General features: G+C 43.3%; 1 protein-coding gene across 1 annotated transcript in view; it reads right to left on the bottom strand.

The window, feature by feature from the left end:
• The window catches only part of LOC139348328 (ephrin-A5b-like), a 73,606-nt gene extending 55,018 nt beyond the window's left edge, over positions 1-18,588 (bottom strand). The window contains exon 1 of the mRNA XM_070988308.1: positions 17,631-18,588. Coding sequence (XP_070844409.1) covers positions 17,631-17,755 — 125 coding nt within the window. The 5' untranslated portion in view covers positions 17,756-18,588. The remainder of the gene's footprint in view (positions 1-17,630) is intronic.
• Positions 18,589-20,361: the final 1,773 nt, after the last annotated feature.

Genomic DNA, 20,361 nt, shown 5'->3' with positions numbered 1-20,361 from the left:
AGAATGCAGAAAATGCACTATTTGGATGTGGAAAAAAAAGGATCCTCTGAGCAGCCAAGGTCCAATTAGTGTGGTATACGATGTGGGATCCAAACATTTGTTTACAAGAGGCTGTTTCTTTCCTCCCTCTCAGGGACAGGGAGCCCTGGTCGGATTCCACGGCGGCTCCACAACAGAGTGGGTGTGGCTACACCGCACAAACCTTGGGGCCTTTTGACATTACACTGCGCAACCATGAGGTCAGAGGAAGGCTCTTTCTTCCAAGGCACAAAGGAGTGATTTTTCACTCGCCCCGTGAGAACAGCGGCGAATAATGAACTCTCGGGCCCCTGGTATCACGTTCGGTTTCACACGCGTCAACTCCATTCTGGAGCGGAACAAAAGGGCAGTAGGAGAAACATTTGTGGGGAGGGAACAGTGTGCCCAGGGCATGCCATGCAGGGTGAGTTTGATGCATTTTACGGCATTTTAATGGCAGTGATAGTCATGAGATTAGTAGGAAATTGTTTCTTTCACACACAGAAACGTGCACAATTAAGGCGAGCAGGCAGAATGCATATGAAGGCATGGTGGGACCTGCAACTTATGGCAATACAGTATGTAGAAAATCAAAAGCATTTGTTCAACATGTCGCTCTAAGCAAATATCTGTGACTTCACGCTCTGCCAGACGGGGAGGGGGGGCTTTCAAATCACTGAATAGAAGAAGAGTCTGCCTGCAAAGTCTTCTGTCGTAAGCAAGTGTAGCCTCAAACTGATTCGTATTGGAAACTGGGAAAGAAAGACAATATATTGTAAACAACAGAACCAGGAAACACATGGCTGGAAGGTAAGGCTGATCGTTTGTGGTTTTTTACTAATTTTCGCTAAAGAATACAGGTTTTCAATCAGTTCACATTCAAAAAGCAGGGCTCCGAATGTGCGTCATTTTGTAGGAATCCGTGCAACTCAGATTTTTGTGGTATTCTTTGTTCCCCCATTTTTTAAAATCTACAAATCCATAAATATCTGCATTTCTCTTTTAAAGCAAAGGCCTCGAATAATGAGCTCCTCCTGTACGACGAACAGAAAGAACACAACAATTGTTGACCGACTGCATGCGAACAAAGCCGAGCAAAAATTTGGGCTACCAGACCACAGCGGTTAAATCCTGCGTGAGACTTTATTTCGGCTGCAAACGGAGTTCTGCTTCACCAGCGGGACAAAGTGAGCAACATCAGCGACATGTTGGTGTGTTTCTTCATGTTACCCTGCTGCTGTACATGCATGAAAACAGCACCAGAGAGGCTACAGCAGCACGACAGCAAGACAGATGTGCTCCAAGCCTGTGACATCATCAGCTTCACTGATGACACTGACCAATTAGCTGGCACACCTGGGATTTATGAGCTGTTGTGACACCTCTTCCTGCTCTTGATGAGGGTTTTAAAGCACAACTGAAAGCTAATGCAGTAACTTTTGGTTCTGTTTATTTCATGTGCTTGCTTTGTCTTTTCTTTGCATCTCCGTGAAATAAAGTCTTGCAGACTTTCTGGAATCATTTTCTTCAAAGTTTCACCTCCTTTTGGTCTTTTACTTCTGCAAATCTAAGAACCTACACACCTGAGACATTTATCGTAAACAAAAGACAGCGCAGGTTCCTCCCTCACTCAGACTGTGTAGAGAAGACAAACATCCTGAATGTGAAAATAAAGCATTTGCCTAGATACACATTTAATCAGCGGGACAGGAAGTTGTGTGGATAAGAGATGCGTGGGCCGAAAACCTGTGACTTTCCAGTTCTGAGACACTATTAGAGCAGCGGCAGCCAGCAAGCCCGCTCTGTGTCATCCGCTCTGCTAAACTGGAGAGCATTTGGAAAAGGCCAGACGGATTAGGCTGCAGCTACTCTGACATGAAAAGCTGCACTTAATTCAAAAGCTCTCATGGCTGATTAATCACAAATTATGATCAAACAGCTGACTTACAGGATAAACATATGACACCCTGCTCACAAGTCTGCGTCTGTGCGTGCCCGCCTGTGTGTGCAGGCACGCACGGCCTGCGTGTTTGCGTGTGGGGGAAAGCATGTGTGCGATCACACCGTCTCCCCAAAGTCTGCAGACTCATTTTCCACAGCAGATTAAATGTGTGTCTGTGGTCATAGAGCACGCCGGCAAATTAAAGTCCCCAATGTGCTGACATTCACCTGCGCAGCATGCAAAGTTTTCTGAGTGCACATCACATAAAACAATTTCCTAAAAAGATCAAGATTGTGTTGTGTGGAGACGGATGGAACTTAAGTACAGAAAGGAAGGTTTCCACGAACGTCAACCTGCTGGGCTCCGTGGTTGCATGTTGCACATATGGAGCACATGAAGGAGTCAGCTGAGCGGTCAGGAGTGAAGGTAGATTTATTTTTTTTCTATGCTCCAGAACAAAGTCTGAGAAGCTTTAATCGCTCTTCATATCTGACAGCAGAGTCAGCAGCTGGATGAAAAACATCTGGACGCCAGTGCTAGCAGAGCTGAAGCAAGAGGCAGCTGAGGGCACCACGGCCACCAAAGGGGGCCTTGAATATACAGAAAGCGTCCTGTTAACTGTTTGTTAATAATAGGAAAGACATGCTTCTTCATTGTGCTACAGCGTGCTGGCCTGGCAGACATTTTGCAATTCGGGGGTACTGTCGCATATTCTGGGTCCTCCTCCATTCTGGTGCATTTTTCTGGTGCTATAAAGAGGTTTTATACAAAAACACATTTAGGCTTTTCTGCAAACCTTCTTTATATCATAGCAAATACATTGTGATTGTACTACACCACATATTTGGGTTTTATGGTGCTATCACAAATGTTATATTATAGCATTACAAACAGCACATTTTTGGGACCCCGCACCAAATTTGGGGGATTTGTTTGCATACAAACATACTTTCTGATGATGAGAACAGATGCTTGTGGGCCCGACATAAAAAATTTGTAATTATAACAATTTTGGGGCAGCCACAACAAATGATGGGATTCTGACACTGTAAAAAATAAAATTGGGATTATCACAAATAGCACTAGACCAGATTTTGGGATCGCCTGCCCCACATTGTATTTTTGAAGCCATATAACAAATGCAGGGTGGTTTGACTGCAGCACATTTGGAGATTCTGACATACATTTTTTGTAGTTGTCACAAATGACAAATTTGGGGAGACACAACACAAAATGTTGGTTATTTGCATGCACTGTAACGTATTTTCAGTCTCTACCATGACAGTTTTATGGGCTCTATAAGAAATATTGTAATTATAACAATTTTTGGGGGCAGCTACAAATTTTGATGCTGACACACTCACACATTTTGTGATGCTACACCAAATTTGGGTGATTTACACGCATTTTAACATAATTTGAGATTATGCCAATTGTGTTTCATGGGCTTAATAACAAATTCGTTGCATACTACAATTTAAGGGTTTACTGCAAAACACTTTGGAAGTCGAGCAGAGCATCTCAAACACACAACTTTGGCAGAATTTGTGAATACTGTGACAACAGTATGTCAGCTAATTCCAGGGGCAATATATAAAAACTTTGCGATTAAAATGAAATATTTTGTCACTAGAATATGAGAGTAACAGACTTTGGGATATTGTGGCACCATAAGTGATTTGAGGGTGATCAGAAATACATAATGCTGGGCCCAGATTTTTGTGTTTGTGTGTGCTAAAGCAAAATCAGGACATGTTTAGTTAACATGTGTTTCTCGTATAGTTGTTGTATAGTAATAGTTTCTATAATACAGAAACCGCACAGAACGATATGGTTTTTGGAGTGGCGTCAATTTTAATTGTCAAAAACTAAAAGTAATAGTTGGGGGCCAGAAAAGCTCAAGTTTCCTTGAAAGGAAAGAACAAAAGAGAGAAATGAGACACACTGGAGGAGATAATGAGCAAGCAAGAAGTAGGAAAGAGAGACAGCAAACTCAGCTCCCTGTAACCTTCTAACATTTATACTGTGGCGGACTCTGCAACAGCGTGTGTGTCCTTGCCACGATGAATAGAGACAGATAGTGATTTATTCAGATAGTTGTTGGCATTTCAGTTTACATCCCCCAGAAAGCAGCAGGCTGCTGCAGCATGAATTCAACATGCTGCATTAAGAGCTTTGCTCCCTTCAGGCAACAGGAATTCTGGGTTATTTCTACCCTGGTGTATCTGGCACAGTTTTGGTTATCTGTGCTCGACGGGCCAATGAAAGCACTGCCGCTCCACGCCTCATTGGCTGCCGCGGGGTAATGGGTTAATCCTGATTGGTGACTTTTTGGGAGGACACACCCCAGTTTTTTTTTTTTTCCAGTGGAGTGGGGGGGCGTGTGTGAGAAATTTGCATATTTATCCAATTTCACTATTGTGGAGGATTTGTAACCTAATTTTTGAACATTTTTGGCTGCAAATGACAAAGTGATATCACCACATGTAAAAAAGACCTCTCAGCTGATGCTTCAGCCTCCAGAGTTGCTCTTCAAGCTCTTAATCCAACACAGGGATAATTATTAAAACCATTTTAATCATTTCAACAAACTTTACAACCACGCAGCGCCTTCGCTGGACTTTGAAAAAATCAGAAAATAATGCGATTTCTGATCGGAAAAGTCAAGAGATGTGTCAAACAGTGGTGCTGCATCATAGCACCACATCTCCTACTACACTGCTGGGTTGCTGGGCAAAATTTAGAACGGGCCTGCCTCCATACAGGAGTGGCTTGGTGGATGGTAAATGTGTGTGACGTCTTAGCCGGCGTGTTTCTCTAACCCCCCTGTGTATCGCGTGTCTAGACCTCACCAGCACTACTTCTGGAAGGGCCATGTGACCCACAGGAGCGGTCACAGGACTTCAACATCCACACTTAAGGCCCACTTTTTTTCTTCTTCTTCGATCAATTCTTCCCTTTTATTCCAGCCTGTAATCAGACGGCTCAAATAAGCGAAAGTGAAGGAAAGCGACAGAAGTGGAGCCCAGCGCCAACGACACATGGCTGCATCAAAGCGACGTTCAACCCTGCAAATACCAGCTCACTGTAAAAGATTTTTTTCTCTAGTCACAAGATATCAGATTCCTTTCCAAAACTGTGGCAATGACAACACGAAAAAATGTAATCAAGAATTTAAAAATTTATAAACAAAATTGCGTTGAATAAAAATCATTAAATTTACAGTGATTTTTTACATTTTATTTTTAACAATTTTTTCTTATGTGAAAATGATGCTGAATAAATAGGTGCTGCCTATTTAAACACATATTCAAGATTATATTCCCTTGAACCAAGTTTCATTGGAAATACTGCATATTCTTGCAAATTCCTATACAAAGCACAAATAAAAAAAGAAAATATGCATCCATTTGTACTCCATACTGTGCATGACTATATTTTCTGATAAATAAAAAGTATTATTTTGAGTGTGGTGTATTTTTTTTTTCAAAGTATGAGTTAAAATAATAATATTGAAAAATAAAACATAATAAAAAAAATTTTTTAAAGCCCAACAAATTTTAGTTTTAAGACATTTCTAAACAATTTCTATTTAAGAAAAAAGTTCAGAAGTCATGATGAATAAAAATAACACTGTTAAAAATTGAAAAGTCATATCATAATAGAATGTCTGCGTAGATGCAGACAAAGATAATCTAATTATATTAAATCTCTCCAAAGCTTGCTTTGGGGAGATTAAACATGACTGATTTAAATGTTTAGATATACACTGAAATAAATTCTCCTTGCATTTGAATGTGTTTTCCCTGTGAAGTAGATATTATAACACTATAAAATCAAACTGTGTAACACTTCAAAGCCTGGCACTGCAGTTTAATTTTTTTTTTTTTTTTAAATCATTAACGAAAAGAAAAAATAATTAGTGAACTTTTGGTGACCAGGCTTTTGCTACCTACAAAAGTCCACTTAAACTTAATAGTCACCTCCATCCAGAGACAGAAATATGAGCAGCAAGTCATAAAGACTTCTGATGGAAACCTAAGCAGCCGGCACACTCAGGAAACAAATAAAACATCTTTATGAGCGTGATTTTATGATCTTAATAGGCACAGTCCCGGTCCAGTGGCCTCTAAGTGCTCTGCTGGACAGGTCTGTGTTTCAGAGCCGACTTCAGAGCCCGGCTACTGTCTGCACCGCCACACACAAAACCCTGCACAACTTACTGTCTTCATTCCTCCGGCTGCAGGATAATTAAAAGAACGCTTTCACTGCCCGTGAAATTTCAATAAATTCCCATTAGCTGGGTCCAAAGTACATTTTGTCTATTAAGACGGAATATAAAACTAACTGATACACAACAAACACAGGACGTAGGAGTCATATGGTCTGTGTAATGAGAGACAAAATGCAATTTTTCAGTGCTTTCACTTGAAGGTGTGGTGATTACAGTGCAAGAAACTCAATGTTTTCCAATGCACTTAATTCCAAAACCCAATTTTCTTTAAAAACAGGTGAAAATAATCTACTAATGAGGTATATTATTTCACATTCCAGAACAAGTCAACATGTTTTCAGCACTTTCTACATTAAAAACTTCTTTTCCTCACTTTCCTTAACTTAATTTTGTGTTGTTCCACAATACTTTTTCTACAAAGTTTCTATATCAAGTGGTATCATCTCACCACCACAGGCATATTTTTTTTGTTTTTAGGGTTTTTGCAGGTTTTTGCCGTGCTTTGTGTTGTCAGGTTCTTACAAATTATTACTATAAAGTGAAAAGTGATCAGTTTAGTTCAGGGGTGAAATGAAATTTATTTGGTTAACAATAATCTGTATTTACATACAGTTCTAACTAATGAGCATTTTGGATTATTTAAAAAAAAAAAGCTTTAATTGTATTTTAACTTCAAATTCTCAAGGAAAATCAATAATTAGAGAAAAACTATTCTTAGACATTCTTTCATAACTTTGACATTAACTCAGTAAAACTTTGGGCGAGGTTGAAACCTGGCTAATTTTATTCGTTCCCTCAGAGTTCATCAGTGTCTTTGAAGCAGGACGGGACGGGTTATCTGTGTCCTCGTCCTTTTGTTAACCAGACAATGCAGGCGTGTTAGGCCATTAGTTTGTCTTTGTAGGTGCTCGTCTAGGTGTGATATCCGCCCCATCACTGCCGATACCTCAATACCTCAGAATCCACTACAGGGACAAAGAATGCCTTCTGAGGTCAAAAATGCCCTGAGGTGATTTCCATCACTCCTTTCCAGCCAAAGTGGAACCTGCAGTAAAACGTAATTATCTCAATTATACATCAGAATCAACTTTAAGCTTTAATACCACAAATAAGATGGAATGGAAGCAGACAGGAGAGGCCTGAGAAGCGCTGATCAGCCAGAGTCTCGATTCATGAGAACGTAGTACTCCGCTCCAGTGGAGACGTCTGATTGGCGGGGAAGAGGAGGGCTGCGATTGGCTGGGGCGGTGACATATTCTGTGTCGACTCAGCGCTGGGACCTGTTACGCCAGATGCCCTCCTCTCGTCCCCTGCAATGTTTGCAGCCCCACGCACGCGATCCCTCGCTCCGCTTGGCTGCACCCTCTCATCGCATTACTTCTGCTATTCTAACTCCTCCATCAATTATGCACTAGAATAACTCAGGGCCCTGATGGAGCCAAGACATAAAAGGGGATCATCAGCGCGAGCGCTCGCAGCGTCTGCCCGCGTGTTCCCACCATGCTGCTGCTGCAACCAGTGATATGAGCGCCAAGGTACCAGCTCCTATAGAGCAGCACACGAACGGGTTTGTGCACAAACACCTCACAGCTTGCGCGATCATCAGCGTGCTCATCGGTCCATCAGGCAACAAGACGGACCTCAATAACTCAACAAAGTCATGAAACCTTTTTCTAGGATCACCAAATCTTCATCCTTCTAATACAAGATAAATAATCTTGTCATGTAGCATTAGCATTGCTTTGTTCACAAGACGCAAGACTGACTGAACTGTGCTGTAGATGTAGCTCCAAGAACCTTATCTGAAACTTCTGAAGTTTGATTGTTCACATCAAGTCTTTTTGATGAGTTTTAAGATCTGTGACAGTTTCAGGAAACCTTTTCATCAAGTCATTCTGTCGCCCTCGCCAGTAGATTGTTTGTTTCATGCTCGCACATTTTCGTAGAAAGCAGAATATTCTGCTTTGCGGTGCCGCTCCTCGCCTGGCCCCAAATTTAGACAACCTGTGCAGACAATGCTGAGGAATAAAATGAGCTTAAGTGGTTGTAAACTTAGGTTGATTCTTTTCATCTTCAGAGAAATGAGATTTATTCCAACAAGGGAAAGCTGTCAGCGCAGAATGTGAACTTCAACGTGTTTCCATAGAAATGAAGAAAAATTTCAAGAATATCTCAAAAACAATGCCTGTGTGTTGAAACGAGGAGGGAGTGAAGCAGGTCACTGCACTTAAATGACGAACAAAGAATCAAAAAAGACATTCAAAGAAGCTGACTGCATATTAAAATCCGAAATATTTTAACTTCACTTCCAAATTTTTTCCCCATTTTAGGGAAATCAGACTTGTAGAACTCTGTGGCAGAAATGAATGACTTCATGACAGGGAGACTTTTTTTAACAATAGTTGAATGCCAGATCAGAAAAGATCAGAAAATGCTCAAGTGACATCTCAGGATTCGTAACCTACTTTTGTCCCCTGAATCAAAATGGAGTCGAATTTGGAAAATGGCTGCCTGTGCTCCGCGCTCCGCCACACACCGCAGAGAAGGCGAAAAGGAGGAGAAGTCAGCCACGTCTATGGAAAGTGTACAGACCTTGGCAGTCTGAGATTTCAATTAATGACCCTGCAACTGAAGTTGTGCGATGATAAAATACCAAAAACAATTTAATCGCAGTCATTCATCAGCAAAGAAACACAGACCAGGAAAGAATTTGTGAAAAAGAAAAAGAACAGCCGGCACAATGTCGACCCCTCTATTAAAGTCATGGCGGTCCTGACCTGGATTTCTCCTGGTTGCGTGTGAAGGTTTGTCCAGGCTCTATCGTGAGATCACAAACGGCTTTTTTAATATTTCATGGGTCCCAAAGCACCAAGTGTGCTGAAATCCAACAGGAGGAAACACTTTGAGTCTCGACGGACCAGGGAGCCACACGAAAGGTCCCGCGAAGTCACACCAAGTTCATGAAACAACAACTGCTCCCCACACACAGACAAATAACATTCGTCCTTTCAATGATTTTCACCACGGGAGGCTGAAAATGGCAAAACCAGCACAAACTTCTTCTGCGGTGGGACGAAACACACAGCTCCATGCCACCATCAGATAAACCCTCATACCTAAATGATTACATGAGACATTTGAACCGCAGGAACAAAAGCAATTAGGCAGCAGCGGCGTCTGCCACAACAGCAGATTGTGCTTCATCAGAGATGTTTTGGTTTGTCGTTGTGGCTGGAGGAAAAGCTGGCTATCGTACGCACCGTTCATCACTCCGTGAATCACACATGATTCACAAACCTTGACTGGAAAAGTAATGTGCTCACACGTCAGCTTTGTCTAATTTCTTCCAAAACACACAAAAAGCTAAAAGTCAGCAGCCATTTAAAATCAGGAAAAATCGCCCTGATGAGGAGGCGCGCATTCTTTTTTGTTTCAGGCCTCCCTCCAAAGCCGCAGTGACCCAAATATAGTTCCAGAAACATTTAGTTGGCCCCCGCTGTCAAAATGATCACATTTGCTTTTTATCAAGCATATATTTCAAGCCAATTTACATTTCAGCTGTGATTGTATGTGATTTCAATCCGCTGATGTGCCAATTTTCTCATTACCTCCATTTGTCTTAAACCAGAAGAGACAGCGAAGCCTTCCCTGTCAGGATAACTGCATCATGTAATAAAAGCACAGACAGCACAGCTGACAAGAGAAGAACCACAGACCATTTTTAGTCCAGAATTAAGCTTAATAACCACGACAGGACAGTTATTCATTTCGAAATGACCCAAACATGTAAGAGAAAACACTGCTGATACCAGCTTTCTCTCAGTCCTGTTGAATCAACTCGTCCTTAGTATTAGATCAACTTTGAAGAGCGGAGAGTAAATGCAACTTTAACTTCTACACTACAGGCTCTTCGTCTATAATGACTCAGAAAAGTCTCTGGGAAAAAATATACAACCTGTTCCCAATACAAACTTCTTTAGTGAGAAAAAACACTACAACTACAATGAAGAAAAAAGTTTCATGATTATAGAAGCTGCAAGAGGGAAACGGGTCGATTTGTGTTGGGAACAGGTTGAAAAGCACTATGAAAAAAACCCCAGAAAATAAGACTTTTAGATTCAATAACACAAAAAGCATTCTTGGTAAGAGGGAGACTTTTACAGCGCAAACACTTAAGCACATTGGACAGAACGAGCACATTCCTGCAGCTGCAGGCTTCTCTCACAAACTTTTTTCTTGGACTCTAGTTTACACGAGTCTTGACAAACTGCATAAACTCATGTTTCATCGTTTCTCGGTGTCGAGGAGACTAGAAAAGGCCGCCAGGACGGTCGAGCACCCACCCTGCTACCTTTGATACTGTGTGATGGCCTACAAACAGCTGCAGCCTGGCCCAGTCTGTTAGCAGCTTAGTGGCTCTTTAGGACCTTTTCGGAAGCAGTTTTTAGAAGCTTTACTGCAGTCATTAGGAGCTAAGGCTGATTAATGTGAATGGTCAGGCAGGGCCTGGCTTTCTGAAGGAAGAACAGAGAGGGGTGAAGGGTCTCACAGGAAGTGTTTTGTGTCTCCACACAAAGGGAGGGCTGACCTCTTAAGCCCCTTAGAGCCTCTTTGCTAATACCCTCACCGGTGCCTACAAAGACACAGGGGATGCCATTTCACCACTCACATTTAAACAGCATACACAAGAAAAAGCCCCACCAAGATTAAAACGGCAGAAAAGTGAACCTCTGTGCAGCGGAGTGAGACTGTGAGATTAGGCCTGAAGAGTCCCCCGCTAATCCATTGACTGTGGTGCATATCAAAAACTCACACAGCCTCTGATCTGGACACAGTGAATCTTATCAAGTCATTTTTTTTGTCTACTGCTGAATCATAAACGTTTCTTAAACAGGTGAAAAGAGAGAAAGATTACTTCAACCTGTGTTGATTTCATCCACTCTACTGCTTCCTCTCTGAAGGTAACAGCAATTCTGGAACAACTCTTGAAGCAAGTGTATCATTGCAAAGGTTGAAATGATCATGCATGCGTATTTCCTTCAGGTTTCTGGATGAAAAAAGGATTCTGGTGCTGCAGTTTACCTCACTGTCTTCCTTCAAGAGCCGGACGATCAATTCTAGAAACTTCTCAAAACACGCTGACTTCTCTCTGCCTCACTGGCAGATTTAGTTTCACATATTTTTAACATAATATCGATATTTATGTGTAATTCCTCCTGATTCAGTCTGATTTGTAATAGAAACAGGTTTGTGGTACCACACTGAATGGGCAAACCTTTTCACTTCTGCTAATTTTCCACTTTTCGAGCATGATTCTTCTCGATTCAGATTCAGGGATTTACTTCAAAAAAAGTCTGGAAACAAATGGACTTTTATTGGAATCTGGCTGAAGTAATCTTGCTTCACTGGCAGATGTTTTTCACATATTTTTAGCAGAATTTCTGGATTCCAGTGTGATCTACCGCATCCTTTCTTCTTTCAAGACGGTGCCACTCAGTTCTAAAAATGACTTATAATTGAAACAGCTGTATGTTACCATGCTACATGGGCAGACCTTTTCACACTGCTAGATCAAATTTTCCAGACTCAAGTACAATTTTTCTTAATTTAGATTCAAGGATCTACTTCAGTCTCAAGATACTGCAGACTTCTATCTGAATCTAGTTGAAGTGATCACGCTGCAGTGGCCGTTATGGTGAAAATTCTTGTGATGAAAAATAAAAATAGCAGAAGAAAAGAAGATGCACCAACTTATAATTCATTATTGTAACCACAGTGCAGCTGCTGTGCCAGAAGTTGAGAGAAATCTTGCCGTAAACCAATAAACTGTCCACACTTATTAGCGACCCCTCGTCACTAGTTCCTGTCAATCACGGCCTGGCAGCCTGAGGGCCTCGCCTTATTAGTCACAGCGTAAAGGGAGGGCAGGGGCAGCTTCTCTGCAGGCAGAGTCATAGAGAGCATGAGGAAAGACGGACGTCTCCACAGGACAACAGTTCCCCCTCTGCACAAAGCTTCATATATGAAACTCACAGCTTAATTGACCTGAAGGTTGGGTCTTATTAAGTGCATTCTGGGAGATGCAACTGATTAAAGCACACCGAGTGGTAGGAAACTGACATGATATGAGAAACAGAATACGGGAGATTTCCTATCTGTGATGTGACACTCTTTCATTTCATGCGCTGAGAGCCTGAAGTGCTGTGAGGACGCTTAATGCTCCTGCACTTTGTAATAAAATGGAAGGTAAACCTCAGATAAGAAGCCTCTTATCCTCAGTTTATTGATAGTTTCTGAAGCCTCTCTGCAGGAAATCACATACAGTCCGCTCTCTTTGATGTCTTTTGAGATTGACACTTCCTGAGGGTGGAAATGCTGGTTGTGACCCCACCCCGGGACTCCGCGGCCTGGACACTACTCCCCTGTCGTAGCCTCTGGCCTCTTATGCGGAAGTACCTCTCACCCCCGTCACTGTGTTGTCCGCCCTGTTATAATCCCCCTGCCCCACCTCAGATAACTTATGCACACTCTCCACCACCATCTCTCCCGTCTCCTCCTTCTCTCAGTGCGTCTCTCTGCACAGCTAAAAGCCGGCTACGGGCCGCTGAGTACGAGCAGAACAATAGCGGCCTTTCAGGCGTTCTGTGCCGGCGCTGGGAGAGGGCTGCGGTCCTGAGACCCAGTCAATATTTGGATGTGGTTGCCTTTTTGTGTCCGTTTTTAATCCAAGCGGAACCAAGCGGCAGGGAGCCGGGAAAAGGCTGAGAGGGGAAAGCAAGGGTAAACACTGGGAACAATGCAAACGGGGCAACTCACAATGCCACTGGGAAACTATCACAACATCAGCTCGCCACCAAGCGAAAAATGAAGCATTGTTTCTTTAAGTGGAGATTAAAAAGAGAGCAGTGTAAGAAAAGCAAATAGCGGAGGTCATTCTGCTATGAGAGGAAATGTGCGCAAGTGTCAAGACGAGGAGCTCGCTCCTGTTTCTGAGGCATTAACTCAACCAATAACAGTCAAGTATGTCCAGAAAGTGAGGGGGAAAAGACCATTTGAATCACCAGAGAGGTCTTTTAAGTCGATAGCCGCACTTAGTGTATATCAAAAATGAAAACGAGCCACTGAAACGACTCTTTGATTGTCTTATGGAGAGATATGTTGCATCTGCTGGGGAAAGCTTCGGATGGGCATTATCAGGGATTAAAGGAAACCCCTGGGGTGACAGTGCTCTCCTTCAACGCTGGAATCCCTCTCTCCCCAGCTGTCAGGTCGTTAGTCCCACCCAATGAGGTTCTTTGATGACGAGGGGTATCAGTTTCCATGGCGTCCGAGACACAAACAGCTTGAGAGATTAGGGACGGAACTCGGCCCTGATTCTCCGTTGATCCCACCTATCAGCAACAAATAAACACCTTGGGCCACGGCAACGCCTGCGTGCAGACCATATGGACCCGGGTGGGTTTTAATGAAGGAGCTAAATAGCTGGTGAGCAGGGAATTCACTAATAGCTCCTTGTCAGAGCGGCAGTAAATACCCCACTCATACACTTTATTCCATCACTGGTTACCGACACAGACGGCGAAGCTGACAAGGAACATCTGTGGCTCATTTTTCTTACATGAGCTTTTCCACCACAGCTTTTATTTTCTGGTTTTGATTTCCTGTCTTCATTGGGATGTTTCTGTCCTGGTGCCACTTTCTCATAAAGCATACTTCATACAAGCTTTATAGGCTCTAACTAATGTCTTTATTAATGGTTAGTTACACATGTGTTAATAATACTTTATTGATCTCACAAAAGGACCAATGTTTCTTTTGATCTAATCTATCTAATCTAATAAGGCTTCCATTGTGAAGTCTATAAGTTGTGGCTGCTTTCTAAGTTATGAAAGCTTTAGAGATCAGACATTATAAAGCACATTATAAAGCAATGAGGTAATGCCACACAATCTCTGATCTGCAGCGTAAATCTTAATTATTTCTTAAGTAGTTGTTACAACTTGTTAACTTAGTTATCCTGCTAATCCTGCCTTGTCAATATGTCGCAGGGCTTCAGTGTGAAGGCAGTCACACATTATTCATCATTCTTTTATCACAATATCTGAAACTACAGCATATCTACAAGCTCAGATTTTGCCACATGCAGAATTTTCTGCTTAATTTTTAGGTTTGGATCATGCATTTCTCACATTCTAACAGGCCACCGGGTAATTATTCTAATGTTAATAACAAAGGTTTCTTCCACAAAGGTTTCATCATGTCTGCAGCTGTAAATGTCAATAAGCGGTTCATACATGGCTTTCTTTTTAGAAAGTAGGGAGCGGATCTGTCCATTGCAGGGGTCTACTTTATCGCAACCTGGCAACACAACACCTGTTTTGACAACTGGCTTCTTATTGACTCATAAACATTAATAAATGATTTATTAACATCAATAAAAGTATTAATAATACATTATAAACCCATTCTGAAGTATGCCTCCTTAGAAAGTGGAACCAAGCATGTACAGCTTATGAACTTTTAGATACTGTTAACAAAACCTTGTCGACATGACCCTCACTATTCTTTCATTATTCTTCAACGATAAACCTGAAACCACTTTGAGTTTACAACTGAAAGGAGTCACAATAGTGTTTGGCCACCTACTCTTTCCAGATTCTGCTGAAATTCCAACATTTTTAAGGATTATATCCAAATTAGGAGCGTTCCCAGACTTTCCAAACCTGCACTCGCTTTGTGCACAGCTTACGCACCTCACATCCCCTGACTAATGGACTGACTCAGAGTCGACCGAACAATGCAAAAGATTTCGCTGCAGCCTCCACGCTGAGCGAATTACATTTGACTGAAATACTGAAATGGTGCAATTATCTGAAGCCTTTTTTGGGGTGATCTGGCATTAAAAAAAAAACAACTAAGAATCATCACATCATTTGTGTTTCAGCATTTTCTTTCCAACAAGGCTCTCTGACGCTGGAGATCATTTAATTTCATTAAGTCGCTCATACGAGCACAGCGACTTGCTGTCACTGTGGGAGCTTTTCGAGCTCCAGGTGAAGCTGAACCATCCTCATGGCTCTGCATCCCTCCTCCACCACTCAGAGAGACCTGCTTGTCGGGGCCTAATCAGCAACGAGCATCAGCACAGGAAGATGTTTCCCTGAGATGAAAGCATAGCAAACATGGGCGCACATTTATATAAATTACAAAGAGGCTCCTTTCAGGCCCTTTGAAACAATAGAAAAACATGAAAATGTCATCGCATTTCCATTTTTCACGACTCACTTCCCATTTCAATTCCAGAGCTCCTGTAGGGGATTTCATGAATGGCTGAGTATGGACTGCTGCTCCGGATGCCATTTTTCCCCACTATGGTCAAATATGCAGCGGAGAAGGCAGAATGGGGGGGGGGGGGGGTAAGAAAGCTCATCTGGAAGTTGGGACTGTACCACAGCAGGTTCCCAGAGCTCCAATACTGACTATAGTTACATTAAACAGCAGGGATCTGGGGCCCACGAGCTTGTATGGAATACTGTTAGGTTCTGCTGAGGGTCAGGGGGCCCCCATGCTTTAAGCACGGCCCTCTCTTACATTATACAGCCCGGGTCAGGTTTAGATTAAAGTCATGAATGAGAAAAGGAGACAGTCATTTAGAGTTACTCATTTATTTAGCCTCCATTCTGCAGAGACAAAGCCCAGGCAGGGTGCCGTGCCAGGGCCGTCACCGGGCCCCATGGCCGGCGGTACTGCCCCGGTTTTGACCCTGACAACGGTCTCCTCTGCGCTGCTTAACCCGCAACTCGCCTGGTTACTACCAAGTGTGTGACCTCAGCATGTGTGGATCTCTCACAAGACCGAGCACCACGCTGTGCTTTGGCCGCAGCTGAAATACCCCTGTGTACCCCCTTATTGTCTGCCCCAGCGTGGGCCGGGAGGGGGGCAGAGGGGGTGGTGGCGGGGGACACTTGGAAGGGGGAGCATGGCAACCAAGAAACCAGACTTGGGAACTGGGAACTGTTTGAAGGCTAAGAGAAAAACAGCAACCTGCAGCCTGTGAGTGGGACAGAAAGCTGTTATCAGACTCAGATATCTGTCTGTTAGCGGAGCAGGAACTTCATCAGCCTTTGATGCAACCACCACATTTGCATTTGTATCACTGACATCTTGTCAGTTCAGCTCCTCTGGAGCCCAACAAACCAGTTTCTTTTCCGTGAGCAAATGCTGATACACATTTGTATTTATTTAGGTCTTCATTATGACTCATGCCAAAACTATAGCCAGCTAATAGCAGACAGAGGTGAAAGTATTGTTGTCCAACAGAAACTAAGTGATACACTCATTATATCACTATGTGCTTAAGTACCAGGAGTGAGACACTGAGTCACCAAGGGAGGTGCCCTGACACACACAGGAGGAGAAATGTCATTTTAGTATTTAAACTACACGGATCTGGCCTCGTATTCAAAGAATTTTTAGGCAAAGTTCTAATAATTAAAAGCAGAAAGCCACCTCAAGTTTTCAACTGCAGGTTTTAAACACGGCAAAATACACTTTTCAGCACTTTCTGCGCAAAGCAGCGCGTCACTGTGATACAAGGACAAGAATTCATATCAACTCTAACTTCACAAAAATATGTAAACGTTTCATAGGATGAGATTCCATTTGTCACAAAAAGAAAAAAAAGAAGAAAAAAAACATTTGGCACAAAAATTATTGTGTTAATCCTAATCGATGGCAGCAGTCTAGAGACTCAGCAATATCTCAGCGCAGCCGGCGCAGCAGCTCAGCTGAATACATTTCTCCCAGCGCTTGTTGCACTTCTGTATTTCATTTTCGACCTGAACGCGGAGCGCACACTGAACATTAATGCGTAATAGCGCGTAATGGTGCGTAATAGCGGACAGCCTGTGCGAAAATGCCTTGTGTTCCTCTGTCAGGGATGATTTATGCTGCTCGGTGTGCACAGTTGATTACAAAGATGATTCAGATAAGGAGGATTATTAAACTGCATCATCGCAACAATCCATCAATGAAGACAACAAATAAAGGATGTAGTCAGGACTGATCCTAACAAACGCTCAATTTATCAACCTTGCGTGTGTGCCGGAGAGGAGTTCATAATGGTGGCAACTGACAGAAAACATCATATCATAATAGGCAGTGTTATAAATTGATGTAATTACAGGCTCGTTTTTAAACTGTAAATATATAAAGTGACGTTTTGATTGCTCCTTTTACTTTGCGTTTCGAGCACTCGGGATGCTTCAAATCGGGTAAAACGTGTACAGACTGTACAGCACACACTCCACAATCAAACTACTGGAAGCCGGTTAGAGTGCAGCCTCAACCGGGCAACGTCAAGGGTGAAGTCCTCCGCTGCGGGCGGAGGGAGCCCCGGTGTGCCGGTGAGTCCCTGCGGGCGTGCAGGCTACTTACTTGGGGTTGGTTCGGTTCCAGTAGACGGCGTAGCGGTCGGACACCACCTTGGAAGCCGGGTCCTGGCCGTACACACACATCCCAATGATGAGGATGAGGAAGAGGATCATTTCCACCTGCGGCATATTTGCTCTGGAACTCCGATGAAGCTAAATTGATTACAGTCCCTCCTCAGGTCTACAGGTTCTGATGAATGTGATGGTGATGAGATGAAACACGATAAGAGCCCACTTCACGCCTTTAAGACCCGCACAGATGCAGCTCCCTCCTCCGTGTTTCTAACTAAATTAAACGTCTTTCTCTTCTTTTAAAAACAACGGCTTTTTGTTCAGTCTGCGTTTGGACAGACTGATTAATTGCTTTGCACTTCTTCACTCGCTTGAACGAAAGCCAGATCTACTAAAGTAGTGTATAGAAGGTGGAAATCCACTGTGTTTCTGCCTGAGCCACGAACTGTCTTCCTCTGGCTCAACTCCGCGCAGCGCAGCGAACACTTTCTCCAACTCGCAGTGAATTTCCCAGAGAGGAGGCAACGTTGCGTACGCGGTGGAAAACTGTAAATCTATATATATAAAAAACAGAGAATAACTGTTCCACAATGCAAAGAAAAAGAGAGCAGAGACGCAGTCCTTGTGCCGTCGCTTTCTCCAGCTCAGGATCTCCCCTCTTGTTCGCCGTGAATCACCAAGAAGCCAAAAAGAAGCCTCAAACCTTCAGCTCCGGCTGCAGCTGCCCGAGCGCGTCTGCCCTGTGAACAACAGCGCACGCAGTGAATCAAACCTCTCCGCCGCGGGTTGACGCACACAATCTCCGGGTTAAATGCGCTTTTACGAGCGGTACTGGGAGCGCTGTTATCAATGTGGAGGAACCAAGCCAAGTCAGCAGCGCTCTGGCTCCTGCGGCCATGCTCTCTCGGACCAAACCCCCCTCCTCCTCACCTCTACCCCCCTCCCCAGTCCCTCTCTCGCTTCCTCCCTCCCGTGCAAGCCGGAGCACACTGCAAAAAGTGTTCGCTTGTGCGTTTGAGGCGCGCTGATTCACAGACTGGTGAATCATCTGGGACTCGCTTTCTCACATTAAATTAATTACTATGCAAACGGATCTCAGATCAGCTTCATCAGATCTGCTTTAAAGTGTTCACAGGCTGGAGAAAATCCTTTCAAAGCAGCCGTGCCACCCGGAAAGAGGCGACAAAAATCTAAGCAATCTGTGCAGGTATTTATTTAATTCTTCCCCGTACGGAGAGGTTGTAATCAGGCTCATTGATATGGGATTGAGCGCAGCTGCTGCTCCACTGGCTGTTATTGTAGACATTTCTTGCAGTGTACAGTTTCACGGTTGCTCAGTCTCATTGGCTTGGATTTTGAATGACGGCCGTCTCGCTAACAAAAACAACGTCCCTCCTCCTGTGGGATATATGTGCTTCCCAGGCCGACAGACAGACCCCAGATCAGTACGTAAACCTGCTGCACAACAATGTCCTTTCGCTGGATGAATTTCATTTTCACTCAGCAGTAATGATCTCAATCTGTCCAGGCCTCACTTTCTCATTTTGTCCAGTTAAAGCGCTATAAAGTTCCTTTCAATAAATGTGGCATAAAAAAAATCAAACGAACTCTTTTTATGAATTTACTGGCAATAATTATGTTGTCAGTAAATGCAGAATTCTCGCAACTAATTCCAAGACAGTCTTTAACTGGGAAAATTGCCTTGAAACCAGTAAATGCGCAGAAGTGTCTCAGCTGGCAGTTTTCTCTTGTTTGGGGGAAAACAAAATTCAATTTTAGACCAAATGACCCGAGAAGGGACGCGCATTTTATTGTCAGCTCAAAAGCTGCTTTCATTTCTTCTTGTGTACTACTTCGTATTTTTTTTAATGCATTTTTATTGACCACACATTTATCTCACAGAGATTTTCAGACGTTGCCCCCTCAGGTTTCATTGCTGCAGATATGTAGCGTGCTGTGCAGTGGTTTGGGTTCATGACTCGGTGCGCCACGTAGTGGTGGCCATGGGAAAATCATCACGAATTGTCTGAGGAGCCACAGGATCCCTTTTAGGGGAATTCAATACCCTGCTCATTAAAGAAGGGAACATTTTAACTGCTTCTGTGCTTGGATGGAATTATTACAAGTATTTAGACCGCATAAATATCACCAGGTGGAGCTTGGAGGTTGTCCATCCGTGAGTGAGAGCAGATACAGACAGGCTTCAGCCTGGTTGTCGAGCTAATCCTCTTCATAACAACCGTACCACTGAGGAAGCTCGTCTGAGGGCCGCTGGGCCCGACAGGAGGATGGTAAACTGCAGTGACACTGAACAGTCGCCGCTACTCCTCAAACCGTGGCTTCTGTCTGCAAACAGCCTGATTTATTCCACCTGAACAGGCTCGTTGAACTCCATCCTGCCTGGTTCAGAGTTGCCCTCCATCTGTTTAGCCCCTGATGCCAAGGTGTGTGCACTTGTTTTAAAACTATTTTGTTGCTACGGACACAAAACTAACTAGCCTCTACAGAAGCAACAAATGGATGGGTGGAGATAGTGATGGGGTTTTTATTTTAGCAGAACACAAGATCTCAGGTGGTCACCTACAAAATGAAGTGAAGTAGAAAGGGCACCAGGTAGATATCAGATCAAATGCTTCATAGCTACATCAAATGCTTTAATGCCTATGACTGAGTGGCACAGCGGATGAGTGATTCACACTGCTGCCTCAGAGCAAGATAGCTTG

Source organism: Chaetodon trifascialis, chromosome 20 (genome assembly GCF_039877785.1).
Source record: "Chaetodon trifascialis isolate fChaTrf1 chromosome 20, fChaTrf1.hap1, whole genome shotgun sequence".
In the NCBI taxonomy this organism is placed as follows: domain Eukaryota; kingdom Metazoa; phylum Chordata; class Actinopteri; order Chaetodontiformes; family Chaetodontidae; genus Chaetodon; species Chaetodon trifascialis.
This window is presented reverse-complemented; position numbering and strand designations above follow the sequence as displayed.